This window comes from Scatophagus argus, chromosome 13 (assembly GCF_020382885.2).
Source record: "Scatophagus argus isolate fScaArg1 chromosome 13, fScaArg1.pri, whole genome shotgun sequence".
Taxonomy (NCBI): Eukaryota; Metazoa; Chordata; class Actinopteri; family Scatophagidae; genus Scatophagus; species Scatophagus argus.
In genome coordinates this window covers 16,447,051-16,462,795 of record NC_058505.1, presented here as the reverse complement: position 1 = coordinate 16,462,795, position 15,745 = coordinate 16,447,051, and the positions used below count along the sequence as shown (strand labels likewise).

General features: G+C 39.9%; 1 protein-coding gene across 1 annotated transcript; it reads right to left on the bottom strand.

Annotated features, from left to right (window-relative positions):
• Nucleotides 1-1,163: 1,163 nt before the first annotated feature.
• On the bottom strand, nucleotides 1,164-15,001 carry scp2a (sterol carrier protein 2a). The gene is made up of 16 exons (XM_046409681.1): nucleotides 14,831-15,001; nucleotides 13,406-13,463; nucleotides 13,207-13,278; nucleotides 12,862-12,993; nucleotides 12,576-12,640; nucleotides 12,251-12,377; nucleotides 12,044-12,107; nucleotides 11,834-11,920; nucleotides 11,010-11,160; nucleotides 10,075-10,222; nucleotides 8,857-8,964; nucleotides 6,909-7,062; nucleotides 6,451-6,547; nucleotides 5,208-5,337; nucleotides 3,600-3,679; nucleotides 1,164-1,718 (listed from the first exon to the last, which is right to left on the bottom strand). Exons 1-16 carry the CDS (start codon nucleotides 14,885-14,887, stop codon nucleotides 1,623-1,625), a joined length of 1,626 nt encoding a protein of 541 aa, XP_046265637.1. The 5' UTR covers nucleotides 14,888-15,001; the 3' UTR covers nucleotides 1,164-1,622.
• Between the last annotated feature and the right edge of the window lie 744 nt (nucleotides 15,002-15,745).

Genomic DNA, 15,745 nt, shown 5'->3' with positions numbered 1-15,745 from the left:
AAGACAGAAGACAGAACAGCTAATTGTTCTGCGTGTGAGAAACTGCCACATTTACATACACTGTATACATATATATATATATATATATATATATATATATATATATATATACACATATATTTTTTTTTTTTTTTTCCCCACAAGTCTTCACTGGCAGGTGGGGAACTTTGGTGGTTGCTTTTTAAATAGAAGTTGGATCCACCAAACAAATGTCAGAGTATGTCTTTGCACAATTATTTGTTCTAATCTAAATAGTACATCTAATGTAAAGTTTTCTTTATTTCTAGGAAAACAAGGCTATTTTTTTTTTTTTTTTGCAGAAGCTGAGCTTTTTAAGTTGACATCAGGCAAACCAAGCCTGAAAATCATCAGCTTTACCTCCACTCACCCCGAAAGTCCCTCTCTTAAAAACTCACTGCTGGTGGTCAGTGAGACAGGAGAGCCATGAAGCTTGGGCATCATCTAAGTGTAGCCATTTGGCCAGCTGGCCACCTGGCAAAGGGACAGGATGGGGGCTTGGGCTAAAGGGAGCTGGCCGGATAGAAGCAATTAGGAATACAGGCTGGATCTGGCAGACGGTGCACAGTGGGCGGATGGGGAGGGGGCAACAGGGAAAAGTCTGGATCAACTCAAAAATAAACAGACAGAGAGGAAATGAGAAATAGGGCAAAATTTAAAAAAAAAAAACTGAAATTCCTTTTTTTGTTTAACCCAATTTTTGTATTTGTATTTTTTTTTTTTGTATTTTTACAGGACTGATAGCATATGTAGTATATGGGCAAGTGTCACAATACCACTTTTAAATAGCACTGGCGCTTTTGTTTCAAATCTGATTTGTGCATCACCTTCAGCATAATAAATAAATCAGAATGTGCAAGAGAAACTCTGTCCTTGTATTTCAGCAAGAAAATTTTATGGGAGCGAATATATTGAGAGGCTACATGTGGTTCCCCCAGGTAAACAGCTACAGGTAGCATTTCAAAAGCACCACCTCAAGCTCAGCATCCACCTGCAGGCTGAGTTCACGTTTCCCTCATTGGGAGGTTGTCATTGTCACTACTTACTGTGCTTTGTTTGCAATTTCCTTGTAGGTAGTGACAAGGTCAGACCTTAGACAGTACTAGCTTTGATTTAAAAAAAAAATAATAATTCAGAGGTTATTATTGACAGCAAAGGATTTATTTTTAAAAAAATTATACAATTGCTATCATTTATAGATGTATGTCCTATACAAAAATATCTATCAAAAGTGGTTGAAGCCAAAAAGCGTCATTTTATTCAGTGAAATTAGAGGCACGTTCATTGTTTTGACTACATGATTAATCAAACACACAGGAGCCCCATGAACTGAAATCTGCCCTGATGCTGTATATAAGCAGTTCCTCAAGACTCACTTAGATGTTTCAGAATTGAAAGCAGATCTACAGTCAATAAAACACGGATATCAACAACTCAGTCTGTTCTATGTAGTCTGAAATCAAAGTAGCAGCTGGACAACATCTCAACACATTATCAAAGTATTCAGTGAGCTGGTTAGATTAGAAATATTCAGGAAGAACTACGTTTTCCAACAAATTTGTCCTGGGGGTGTCGCTCAGATGACAGACAGCCAACTCTGGGTCTCACAGCTTGGCCTTGCTTGGTGTGATCTGGAGGTTCTGCAGCTTCATAGCCATACTCATGTTCCCCGAGATCTTCAGTTTCCCCTTGAAGAATGCCTGAGGATAACAAGTTAAGTAAAGTTCTTAATTACTTGTCACTGAAAAGATTAATCTCTGATACACCACGCCTACAAATATGACAATATATATAATATACAACTGTACTGTTATTTGGCAAACATAAATCTAATGACATACTGCTAATAACACTTCAAAGTAACAAAGTACACAACATGTGATGTCTTAAGTGAAGACTCTTGTGTGGCAGAGTAAGCTGTAAACTGGCCATTCAGAGCTCACGTCCTGTGCCATGTCTGAGAGACAGGATATAACAAAACAGACCAAGCACTCAGGTTCAATTGAAAAGTCGATTTCCTTGTCTTCTCACATAAAAGGTGGCAGGAACCAACCAAGTTTTCACTTTTGATTTGCTTGTGTTTTTTTTCTCCTGTTGTTGCTGTGCAGCTGTGAGTGTATGTGGCTCGAACAGTGATGTTAAAATCTGGCACTGAAAATAAAACCTTAACTGAGAAAAGGAAACACTGGCACTCAAAAAGCTTCACTGAAAAACAAAACACAAACATTAAAAGCTTAAGAGCTCACAGTACCATATTATCCAACCAGAATTCTACACTACCAGAATGCAGGGTTACTTGTGGTTCCTAGTCTCTTCAAAAGTAGATCAGGAACCAGAGCCTTTAGTTATCAAGCTCCCTTTCCATTGAATCATCTTCCAGTTTCGGTCTGGGAGGGGGACACCCTCTCTATGTTTAAGAGTAGACTTAAAACCTTCCTTTTTGATAAGGTTTATAGTTAGCCTAGGCCAGCCCCTAGTTATGCTGCTATAGGCTTAGACTGCCGGGGATCTCCCATGATGCACTGAGCTTCCCTCTTCTCCTCTAAATCTCCTTCTGCACACATTCATGTCCCATCAAGGCATGACACTAACTCGACTTCTTCCCCGAAGCCTTCGTGTTTTCTCGTCTCTCAGGTTCACATGGATTGGGTCTGGACCTCCTGCTGTGGTTCTAATTAATACTGACAATTCTTACTACCACCTGTTATATTTCCACATTATTACTACTATTACTACTATCATTATTATTATTGTTCATACAGTTATACAATATCAAAATAAAAATATAAAAATATAAAATAAGAAAATATAAATAGAATTTAAAAAAAGAAAAAAATTATTTAGATTTCAGTGCCAATTTCCCTTTTTTCTTTTTTTTCTTTTTTTGGATACTATGATCATCTATATAGTTATCAAGCATTCTGCATCGACCTACAATGGCGCCAAAGGCGTTTGAGGGCAAGATACATAAAGGTTCAACTGTCTGCCACACAGCTGGTGTTAACAGAATAAAAAGCCTCTTAAACAAGGAGTTCTTGCCAAGTAGATACGACAGCACTGACAGAAATGTATCAGTCAAACTTGCACTTTGCCAGCAAAAATATTCACAGTACGTCAGCCAGTCAGTTCATCGGGGTTTCTCGGGGCTTTAAGTGAGAACAGCACAACTGACTCTCAACAAAAACAATTACACTGTATGTCTTTAACAGATGGCTTTAGCTGCCTCACAAACCTGCACCTACAACTGCTGTGGGTTGACTACACTGTGTTTGGACACAAATCGAGGGAAGTCAGAGTGCTTTCATTCTCAATAACCTGTTTGGTTGGATTAAAACAAACTCTGTTGTGTCTCCATGTTTACCTCATCACCTCATTTACGCCGGTGTGAAAACTCTCAGGTGTGAAAACAACCTTAATGGCCATGAGGAAGAAATACACTTTCTGTAATACTGTAGGAACAAAATTACAACAATACTATGTTTTTTTACAGTAAATGTAAGAAATCTTTTCATTCATTTAATGTCACATTTGATCATGTGTAAAACAGAACAATAAAGATATAGTTAAACATAATTACGTACCATTTGTGCATTCAGTTTCCCTGTCATCAGATCGAGAAGATCCGCGTCACTCATGCTTAAGGTACAGTCTGCCTTTTCACCTAAAAGAAAAAAAATCATAATAAATCCTACATTATTACAATGCTCTGAATACAGAGCACTCCCACTAGCATAAAAACACACTGTCACACAAGTTCAAAATAAAAAATAATTAATAAAAAATATTATATATAAATATATATATATATATATATATATATATATATATATATATATATATATATATATATATATATATATATTTGTCTGAGTTTTGTCCTTTTTCAGGAAGGAATTATCATTTATAATTTCTTCTTTCCCCCTTTTTACTTCTCTCAAAATACATTTTCACATAAGTAAACTACTTTTGAGTAAAACTGTCTTTTTACTGGAGTGTAATATTCTAGTAGTCTTTCCATCCTTAGGTAAAGGTAACCTTAAAACTACTGGCTTAGGCAGAACAAACATCACAGCGGGATGCCAGCTGTGTCTGGGTGAATGTGTGAGATATGTGGAAGCCACAATCAGTATGCAGCATGCAGTATTGACAATATATGAAAACGCTTAAGGCATCAAATAGATGAAAATCCACTGTAATTTCAGAGGCTGTGTTTGTATGGTGCTTTTTGTGCGATGTCCACTGCAGCAGCTTTATCAGTGTTTAATTCCAAAGAAGTGATATGAAATAATCACCAGACCAATACATTATCAGCCTGATAAAGGGTAATTTATATTGTCCAAATATCAAAATGTATTATTTGCCAATATATATTATACAACAGCTATTGGCAGATAATGAAACTATAGCCAAGAAATCAAGTTTATAATATCAAGCTGTTGTCGTGCTCATGGTGTCAAACTGCTTCACCTGAGTAGAGCCTGGCATTGTAAACTGGAAAGCCATTTATGGCGCTGCAGGTGCGTACGTTCTTTACAGGATTTACACGATTGCAATTGATCAAAATTTCTACTACTGTAATCGCTTTGCTGGAAAACACAATCAGTTTCATGCTTCCAGTTGTGTGGCCAAGACTCCCTCATACTGTTAAACTGAAGACACGCTTAGCGAAGGTCTCTCATGTTTAAACTCATACTCATCTGAGGGGAATGAACCTATTTCTGTGTTCAAGATTTCAAGATTCAAGGTTCAAGACCTTAATTGTCATTGAACAGTTGCCTGTACAATGAAATTAGATCTTCAAGACAAGAGCCAATCTAAGAAAGATGTTCAATGATGCTTTCACCAGTTTAGATGCATCACTTCCACAATACTGACTAAGAGTGGGAAGCAAGGAAGCAAGGAATGCGATATGTGATGTGTATGGTCTCTGTAAGAAAGAAAGAAACACCTGAAATGCTTTTGGCAATAATTATTTAGCAGAGAAGAGGGGCATGTGTTGGTGCATGTACAGCTGCTGAGAATGTGTGGAAATGGGCTGGGAGAGAGGGAAGGCCTACTGTGACAAATTACACCTTTTCAGTCTGACTATTGAACACAATTACGTCATCCATGAGGCAAAAGGAGAATAAAGAACTGCCATTAACTAAAAAGTTAATGGCAGTGTAAGACACCTCCATTTAGATTTGTACCTGGGTCATTGGAAACAGAACCTTTGCCATTTTTCACATCCACAATCCAAGTCGCCTCTTTCCCACTTGGTCCATCCTTCACTTTAAAGGCAAACACGCCACCAATCTTCTTGACAAGCTGCTCTCCTTCCTGCAGGGAGTCCAGAAAACTTGTAATAATCTTTGTCACAGAATAGTTGAAGGCAGGCAGCAATAGCTTTGCACGTTTCACATTAAAGAGTAACTAAATCCCAGAGTCGTGACTTCATTTCCGCTATCCATGAAATTCAAAAAATGTGTCTAAAACATGAAAGTATGAGCTTGGTTAAATCCGAGAAAGCAACAGCGTTGACCCATCTTGCTACTAGTGGACGAGTGAGAAGCATTCACAATCAATAAGAACATACTGCACACTTCACCTACAGGTAGACCTAAACACCACTGTACCCATGATTACTCTGACTCTCCTCTTAAAGGCATCAGCCCCCTTCACATTCAGGTTTTGAGGGACAGATCAATTTTAAATCATAAATGTAATTTAAACTGCTGGCATTCAAACTGAACCCAGCAGAGGGCCAAATAGTGCCTACATTGAAAGAATTGGGTTGGAGTTCCTGGGGGAACAAATGCACATTAATTATGGCTCTTGCTGATCTTTCTGATACCTCAAAGCACAATTAATAGCACTCAGGGTACAAATACTTGATTTTCTGGTGCCATTATGACATCATGTCACATGGCTATTAGTTATATCCACAGACTGCAGTACAAAGCATCAACTAATTACATACAATTAATGCACAGGGTAGTGTTGAACATGTTGTATATTTTTGATTTAGAGCTGTCAATGACTGCACTTCCAAAGTATGATATATTAAAAGGTTTTATTCAAGGTTGTTGAAGGTACATGGGTGCTGTTGTTGTAGTTATCTGAACTGTAACAGACCCTTCTGTAGTTATAAAATAGTAGAAAATGTTCACATCAGGGACAGAAACTGTGGTCCTGAGCTATGTTGCTTTAGTGGAAAACAAAATCATTCAAGGACAGTAAACTGCCTGTTGACTACGAAAAGGAAAAAAAAACAGACTCACAACAACCCGGAGGCTCATGGTCACATTTTTTGTGACATGGAACAATGAGTAGACTAAAAGGAAGAAAAAGGAACGATGCACTGGATGCAAAAATACTTTCAGGTTCCATCAGATCAAATGCAGAATAACTTGATCAAAGCATGAGGCAAACTCAATGGCACTGTGTTCATACCTCATGCAGATGCTTTTCCATCTCTTTGAAGACAGGGTAGACTTTAAACCCCTCCAGACCGCTGCCTGAGCTGGTGGGAACTGCACCCACATAGGAACTGTGGGAAACAGAAAAACAGCTAGATGAACAGAGGACTTTAGCAATCTAGTAATTCAGTCTACATAAACAATTAACAAGTATTGCAACTGTAATGACAGAAAACACAATGTCCTTCGGTGGTTCAACACAGGACAAGCAGCAATGTGGGTATTAGTACAGAGGACAGAGAGAAAATGCTTCTTAGTGTTAGGTTCTGAATAACTTGATTACCAATAATTAATTAAAACAAATTTCTCTTCAGTACAAAGGACAGACTCATTAAAGAACGGTGCCTGCAGCAGTCAATTAGAAAGATAAAGTTACATAAGGTACAGTATCTAACTGTACTAATAACAAATTACTGGTAACTACTTCCTCACTTGGCCTGCTGAGGGAATCCCATCCTGTAGAGAGTGACAACCACAGCTCCTCCTAAGCCAATGTTGTGCTGCAAGGCCACTTTTGCCCCCGAGACCTGCCTCTTGCCGGCCTGGCCTCGGAGCTGCCAGCACAGCTCTGCACACTGAGCCAGACCTGAGAGAACAGGAAGTAGAAGGAGAAGAGGGTGAGCACAGAGGGAGATGCGCTGTTGGGTGGTGTGAGGACCTGGCAATACAGACAGTCACAATACCAGAAATCTAAACTTCAAAAGCAAAAAGAAAAAAGACCTTGGCGCACAAAACAGAATAGATGCATATTTATGCTGCTATATGCTAAAACCGGCTTCTTTATTTAAATGTTTAGCTTATTTAAATGTGTAGTTTTATATTCTTTTTATATTCTATTTTTATTTAGCTTATATTTCTATTTTATTCAACTTTTTATCTCGCATTTTTATATTTTTATATTCTACTTATTGCTCCCGGGACCCGAGTCCTAATTTCGTACCATAAACATGTGAATGTGAGTTGGTATGACAATAAAGTTCCTTGAATCCTTGAATGTAGTTGAGTCATACATAGCGACCTGCAATTCAATTATGTTTTCTTCTTGGGAATGATGATTTATACCTGTTGGCCTCCACTTGAATACACTAATGCATTCTACAAGTGTTTAACACAAATTGCTCACTGAGAGGGGTGACAAAGTGATGCCTAATCTGTCAACTCATTCCCTAATCTTGCCAGGACAACTCCTGCACTAGCATTATGGCTAAGTATTTCATCCCATCTGCTTAACAGGCTTTTGCATTTCTCCATTATCCCAATAAGCTGAAGGAATTAAGGGTTAAGACTTCTTCGTGGTGCGTTGTTCACATTCTGCAGCCCTCTACTAATCGTCTCCATGGGGATGTGTTTGTGTGAGTGTAATTTTGTCTGAGTTCCAACTCAGAAATTTACTGTGGGGTCAACAAGGCTATTCATCATAATGAACAGCCTCTGGACCTCAGACATACAGCTTGTACAGAATGGAAAGGAACATTCAGTGCCACACATTTTTCTTTTAACTATTGATGATCACAAGGCATTTAGGTCCTTTCATTCCTGAAGGGTAAGGCCATGTGGTAATTTATCACACAAGCTCTGTTAAGCTCCGCATCGGGGATCCTTCAAGGTCTCTGGACATCACGTCAGCACATAAAAATTACAGTCGCAGCCTCCTGTGAGGGGTCCCTGCAAAGGTCAGTTAATCAGCTGTCAGAATCTCTGCTTGCAGTGTTCACAAGGCAAGAGGTCAGAGTTTTCACAACCATGATCGGGAACAACACCATGGATCAGACAGAGCTTAGCTGACTGGGGCACTTGCAAACAGGAGTGACCCAGGAGACAAAGGGAGTATTGATGATGTAGATAGGAAAGGTAATTGCAAAAATAATGAGCAAAAGGGAGTGATGGTTCACACTGTGAGACAGACAGGGAGAAGGATGGCAGATCAAAAAGAAGAAAGAAAAGCGGACAGCGACAAATCTAATGGTTTGTGTACAGTGTGGGGGAAAAAGAAGAATACAGTATTGTTTGACCTTGTTATCCCCTGTCAGCGTGTGTGTATATGACTGAGGGCACACAAACCTGTTCTCTCCACAGAGGCTATAAATATGACAAATGGTATGTGTATGAAAATACTGGTTCTGCCAAGAGGATGAAGGCTGGGTGAGTCAGTTGCACTGTTTACCCAGCTCACTCTTACCCAGTTACACACACGCCACCTGGTGGTCACTGTGAATATATTCATCTTCTGCTTCAAACAAGCTGTCAATAAACATTAGCTCGACATTCCTTTAGACCCTGATCAGAGTATAGTCACCCTCTACCAGACGGGATTATGTACTCTGTTTATCCTATGGTATATGACAAGTGGTTTTCACCAAGAGTGAGAAACTTAACGTACCTGTGGCACCCAGAGGATGTCCCTTAGAGATGAGACCACCGCTGGGGTTGACCACAAACTTGCCTCCGTATGTGTTGTCCCCTCGGTCAATCAGTTCTCCTGCTTTACCTGCAGAGGTGGTGAAACACACAAGATGATCATTTAACAGTACAGAATGAAATCAGTAGTATACTGGTACATCTCAATGTCATTTTATCAGTACACGCACGGTGTTAAGTGAGAACTGAAAGGATATCAACAAACAAACCTTGGTTTGGTGGCACATTATACATAAATAATTTCACTGTTTATTTTATACATTTTTATTTAATAATAGAAAGTCTGATGTTTACCATTATGTAAAATGCAACACTGAAAAGAAAGTGGACCCCAGGAAGGCACCAATCAACAAAATCAAGATGATTCCTGTCTGACAGATTAAACTGCATTGCTACTAATTCTTTGTTCTCGATACAATCACTCATTTTGGTTGTAAATAAAGCTGATCAAACAGTTTGAAACTTTTTGTGGAAATCAAGCTTCGAATAGATATTTTATTGTTCATTTGTAGTGCAACTATAGATTTACATTTTTTTCTTTTTTTTTTAAATAAGAAAATTTCTAAAAATGGCAGCTGAGATAACACAATTCACACTCCAAGTTCTTGATCGGTCAGAAATGTTCAGTTCTGCAAGGCCCAACCCAAAGTTCCTGTTTTATTGGAAAAAGTAGGGACTTTTGGAGGGTTAAATAATGTCCTCAAAACTTAATTTAGACTTGGTCCCTTGACCCTTGTCCTGCCTATGTGGTTCAGTAAGAGCTATGGCATTTCTGGATCACATCCCTCAGTGTGACACAAGGCAGGCAACAGGTTTTATTCAGCCCGCTCTTACCATCCCTCATTACTGGATCTCCCACAAGAATGGATCTTGAGAGCACTACATTCTGTATTTAGCCTTACAACCAAATGACCTCGTAACCCAATAACAGAGTGGCAGGAAACTACTAGCAAAGTTTCTGACAATGAACAAATCATATTTAAATAAGTTTATCTGGTGACACAATGGATCGACAGTGAGGCACCGTACTTTCTCACATCACCCACTTAGCTCAGCATCCCTGGCTCTGTGCAAGATTATCAGCAGATACTTAATATTAAATAGCTTCCTGGAAAACTTCTGCTCTGAATCTCTAACAACCAAGTTTTAAAATATCTGGAGAAATGAAGTGCGGTCTTACCCTCCGGACACAGCCCCAGAGCCTCATATGTGATGAGCTCATTGGCTGAGAAGCAGTCATGCAGCTCAACCACATCGACGTCACTGGGTTTCAGACCTGCAGCTTCGTAACACTTTTTGGCAGCCAGCTGAGACATGTCATATCCCACCTGAACAGAATAAAAAGTTTAGGAACTCATATAAGGAAACAAAGGTATCATAATGGCATGATCTTCCTGGTAAAAATACATCAGAGGCACTTGTCTAGACACATGCAGACACATGTATTAAACCGTCAGGAGGGGTGAAAGTACAGCTAATAACCTCTGTGACTTGACTTTTTAATCCTGGTTGTGCATCAACTATATAGCTTCAAATTATATTTATTTTATTTGATAAAGAATCTGAAAGCTGCAAGACATTTCCCTGCTGGTCTGGCAAGAGATGGTCATCGCTTTGTTTCACAATGTGATCTTACATTCATGCATCATTAGTAAAAACTGATCGACTAAAGTTCCTTAGCTACGTCACACCAATGGAGAGTTAAGGGATTTACTAATGTTTTTGTATTACATTTAGCCTGGTATCACGGAGAGCCAAGTGAAATGTGTGGGTCTTATTTTCTACCATGATCTTTTCTTTCAGTCAGGTTCCTTTTATTTTAGATGATCATTCAAGCTCGCTGTTTCTTTTGTAAGATTTAATAATTTAGATCACCTAACTTTTGCTGGAACAATTCTTTAATGCCGCTACTCTGATCCAGTAGATCATGGCTTTTGCTTTCATTCATAGTTCTTCTAGTTTCTCAAAGGTTTTGTTGTCATTCATACATCTGTTATAAAGGAATTTTACTGTTGGAGTATGTTATTCTCATTAAGTGCCTGGTCCGTAGACACTGACCAGCCTAACCTTCAGTCTGTTGCCTTTTGACATGCTTTGTTAATGACAATTTCTTACCATCTTAATGCAGCTGTTTTCTTCAAATGTGGAGGCTAAGTCGGTCACCATCTCTTGGGCCACAATCTCCACTGCCTGGTTCTCAAGATGGCACTTCCTGACGAAACTCTCACTCGCCAAGACTGCTGCTCCAGCACCGTCTGATGTAGGGCTGATGAGATGGATTAAGAACTGAGTTAGTTGTCACCAGTAGCTCAGAATCTGCACTTTGAGCAAACAGAAGTAACTGCTACTCGCTAGCCAACACTAAAGTGATACAGACATATTGAAGGCTGTGACTCTTCATCTCAGTCTCAGTCTGAAAGATATTCCCTCTATTCATTATACAAAAGCATAACTGCCAAAGGAGGCTCAAAGGAAAAGGTCCCTTTGTAATACTCAAGTTTGAATCATTCCCGAATCCGTCTTTGGGAATTTGGCTAAATTCCAAGTTAAACATTGATCCATCTATCCATTTTCTATACCGCTTTATCCGTTCAGGAACCCTATCCCAGCTGACACACACACACACGCTCACACCAATGAGAAATGTAGAGCTGCCAGTTAACCTAATATGCATGTTTTGGGGATTGTGGAAGGAAGCCAGAGTACAAGGAGAAAACCCACGCAGGCACAGGGAGAACATGCAAACTCCACACAGAAGGACCCAGTCTTTGTAAATCATCAGTGAAGAAGGGCATTAAGCTTAACCCCTCTGATATGTCAGACTATTTACCATTTATTTATCTGCTTTCTTGTTTACTTCTTTAATTGACTGTTTCGGTACTGTATTGTTTATTGTTTGTAGCAAAAATTACAATAAACAGAACGTGTGAGGCGCTTACCAACATTGTAGTAGCGTCAGGAAGTCAAACACCTTCCTGGATTTAATCACCTGCTCCAAACTGTATTCATCCTGGAATTGGGAATACCTGCACAAATGGAGACACATGTATTCACAAACAAGCTTGAATAAAAAGGCAAAAATCTTTTTCTTTGTTTTGTTCATTTCTTTCTTTTTTATTTTTGTCCTTTTACAGTAAGTTGTGTCTTACGGGTTGTTGGTGGAATGCTTGTGGTTTTTCCAGGCAATTTTGGCAAAGTGTTCTGGTTTTGTGCCTGGAAGAGATTCAAACCATGACACAAACATTTAGTGTGCATGATTTAGTAAAAATCATGAAAACAGTGGAAGATACAACTATCGCTTTCATACTTTAGACATCAGAAGCTGTTTCTGTATTTAACACATATGTAGTGTGTACCATATTTCTCCATGTGCTCCCTGCCGGCATTGCCGAACATCTGCGGTGCTGCTGGAGCTGCCACCATCCCATAGCGGTTAATCATCACCTCCATGTGCTTGTCCATGGGATTGGTCCTGTCCATATACTAGAAACAAGTCTTTTTTTTAAATTTGGTTGTTCTTCTCCTGAGGCAATTTAACTAAAGTAATGATGGAAAATCTGGGTAATTTGTTTTTATACAGAAACAAGAAGGGATCAGCAAAACATTCAGCAGTTCAGAAGCAAAACTTTCCAAAACTTGCCAAGTCCTCTGAATCCAGCACAGCAAAATTTAGTTTTATACCTTTGCGGACAAAGAGCCCTTCTCCATCTTCTCGAACCCGAGGGCAAGCACACAGTCAGCAATGCCTGCAAGTGGATTTTACAGTTTTGTGTTAAGTCATAAATGGACTGCGCTGAACAAATTTCTGTGAACAACGCAATACTGCTCTTCATCAAGCATCATTAGTGGAAACCGTGAACTACCTGACAGACCACAGACTTGAGGTGTAAAGGAAAAATATTAAAAATATATATATATATAGAATTTGGGGTGGTTGATCACTTTCAAGGCATCCCGCTTAACTCACTTCCCAGAACCAGCTGTCGTGCCATGAAGAGAGCCGTGGAGCCTGTGGAACAGTTGTTGTTGACGTTGATGATGGGGATCCCAGACAGGCCCAGGCCGTGGTAAATGGCCCTCTGTCCACATGTGGAGTCCCCTGAGGGAATAAGGTAAGGGAGACAAGGTTAATATGAGAGACATGTTCAACATGACAGACACCCCATTTATTTCACTTTTGAAAGTGTACGTTTATAGACTATGCGGCTTATAGAGTGTATACTGTATGTACATGAGAACATCAAAGTTCACAGTATTCATCATTTCAGCTGACAACATATGTAACAAATGTAACATTGTATTAGAGACATACCATAGACATATCCTACACAGGCTTGTTCAACGGCAGAGTATGGAATTCCTGCATCTGCTAGAGCCTTTTGACCTAAAAAAAAAGATATAGTCATACTGTAATAAAACATTTTATGTGTTGTATAACAAGATCCATCACACAGATATTCAGGTATGGTTTCTTCTGGGTGACTGAACAATGTCCACACTGAGATAAGCACCTGCTTCCTTGGCCATATCAGGGTAATCATAGTTGTGTCTGGCTCCAGGCTTGTCAAACTGCAGCAACATACAGAAAAGTGTGACAGATGTTGAGTGTGATTCAACATGAGCATTCAAATCTGTTCTTCCCGTTCTCAAGAACAGGGTAATATGTCCAGCTTATTTCTTTTTCATCAGTAAACATCTAACTTTACAGGTACTGTAACCATCACATTACATGAAACTTCAGACTCTAGATGGAATTACAAGCAGAGTCACTCCAGTCAAGCTGTCCTGATTGTGATGAGCTTGACTTTCAAATAGATCTGAAGCAATTAGAAGACCAGCAGAAAAAAATGATCAGCTCGTTTCACACTCGATTTATTGTTCTAATGATATTTCAAGCAAAACTAATGGAAAAATGCCTCACATTCTCTACTTGCAGTTTCTCAAAATGGGAAGATTTGCTGCTATTCATTGCCAACATTAAAACATGATTATCTATGGGCATATGAAGATGTCACCATGGGCACTGGGAAGTTTTGGGACATTTGTGAGTGCTGTGAGCAGAAAACACTGCATTTTAATCAATATTTCATTTTTACTATTTAGAATGTAGTATATAGTTAGTATTTTGATTTGGGCATTTTGATAACTTCCTCCCCAGAACACATTTATTTAGCAAGTTTATGCATTTTATCTTTTTTATGTATTTGTATGAGGTAAGCTTGCAGCATAAACTGATGCTACACGCTAAATTAAGCTGTAACCTCAATAATATGAAAAATCTAAAACCAACACTGACACAGAGCATGTGTAGGACTGGAAGTGGAAGAATGACGACGATATGAAACACATTCAGAGACGTCAAGGTAAGAGAAATGTTGTCTGTGTAGTATTCACTGTGACGGGGGCATTGGGCTTGCACGGTGACACGAATCGTAGTTTCATCAGGAAAAAAACGTACCTCATTAATAAGACGTATTTTTGTGATTAGCATAACATTCAAAAACCTGAAAGCTTTGCTTGCAATGATGAGTGATGACCCTTAACACAGATTACATCAGTGCTGGCCATGAACCATGGACTCAGAATGTTGAAACGGGAGACATGACACACAGACGTCGAACATTGAGCCTGGACCAAACCTTAACACAACTTTAAGACTACAAACGTTAACTGCACACAATTAACTACCTGCTAATGTTAGCACGCTAATGTTTACAAATGTGTAGCCTCAGCTGTCGACACAATATGAACAATATGAACAGTTTTTTAAAACCATCATTTGGTAGCTAGCTGTGACGTTAATGTACATAAGAAGTAGTTTCAATTGGAGAATGTTCAGTTTACTCTGAAGTTAGCCAGCTATGCTAGCTACAACTGTTGCATAAGGTCGCTCTTTTCGTCTGTGGGCCTGAAGCAACATTAATGTGGAATATTACCTTTGTCATCCCCACGCCGATGACAAACACCCTGTTATTCTTCAATCCGGGTGGCATGGTCGTTTCTCTTCAGCAGTCGGTCCACACACGCGTAGACAGCTCGGTGAGCAGCAGAAAACAACAGAAAACAGCAGCCCCTCCTACCCGCCCCAACAAGGCAGTCGGCCCGGAAAAGGTGTGCCCACGAAGGCCTGTACTACGGAACTGGGGAAGCCCCTCCAGCCGCTCTTTAACATGAGCATTCGTTTGGCTGTCTGGCAAAGGTAGGGGTGGGTGACGCCATCCTGTACCTGCTGCACAAGGCTCACTCTCACCTGGACAACGGGAGGAGTTTGTTAAGCCAGAGACCACAGTTTATTAAGCTGGGTGGCTGCACGTCTGACACCGTGCTGAGCAGCACCTGAGCACCTCAAGGCACAGTGCTCTGTCCGGTCCTGTTCACACTCTATACGTCTGATTTCCAGTACCAGTCGGTGCTATGCCACATACAGAAGTACTCAGACGATACTCCGATTGAGGATGGACAGGAGGGGGGAGTACAGGAGCCTGGTGGAGGACTTTGTTGAATGGTGCAGGGCTAACGAGTTGCAACTCAACACATCTGCTGGACAGACTGGTGCGGAGGGCAGGATCTGTGGTGGGCACAGACCTTCACTCTATGGTGTCAGTAGCAGAAAAAAGGACCCTGGATAAGACCCTGTCCATCTTGGACAACGCCTGCCACCCTCTGCGCAGGACTCTGATCAGTCAGAGGAGCGTGTTCAGCACCAGGCTGCTGTCTCTGACCTGCTCCACAAACAGACTAAGGCCATTAGACTCTACAACACATCTCTGGGTGTTCAGGGGTCACGATCCCAGCAACAGTCTGCCTGAGTCACATCTGGCGTAAAATCTGAGGACATTTATTCCATTATG

Bases quoted from the DNA above. Each gene is read 5' to 3' on its own strand.
- scp2a (XM_046409681.1), bottom strand. From the start codon at position 14,887: ATGCCACCCGGATTGAAGAATAACAGGGTGTTTGTCATCGGCGTGGGG. The intron at 12,378-12,575 runs GTATAAAACTAA...ACTTGTTTCTAG, and splicing joins AGGGCTCTTTGTCCGCAAAG to TATATGGACAGGACCAATCC. The intron at 6,548-6,908 runs GTGAGGAAGTAG...TGTTTCCCACAG, and splicing joins GGATTCCCTCAGCAGGCCAA to TTCCTATGTGGGTGCAGTTC.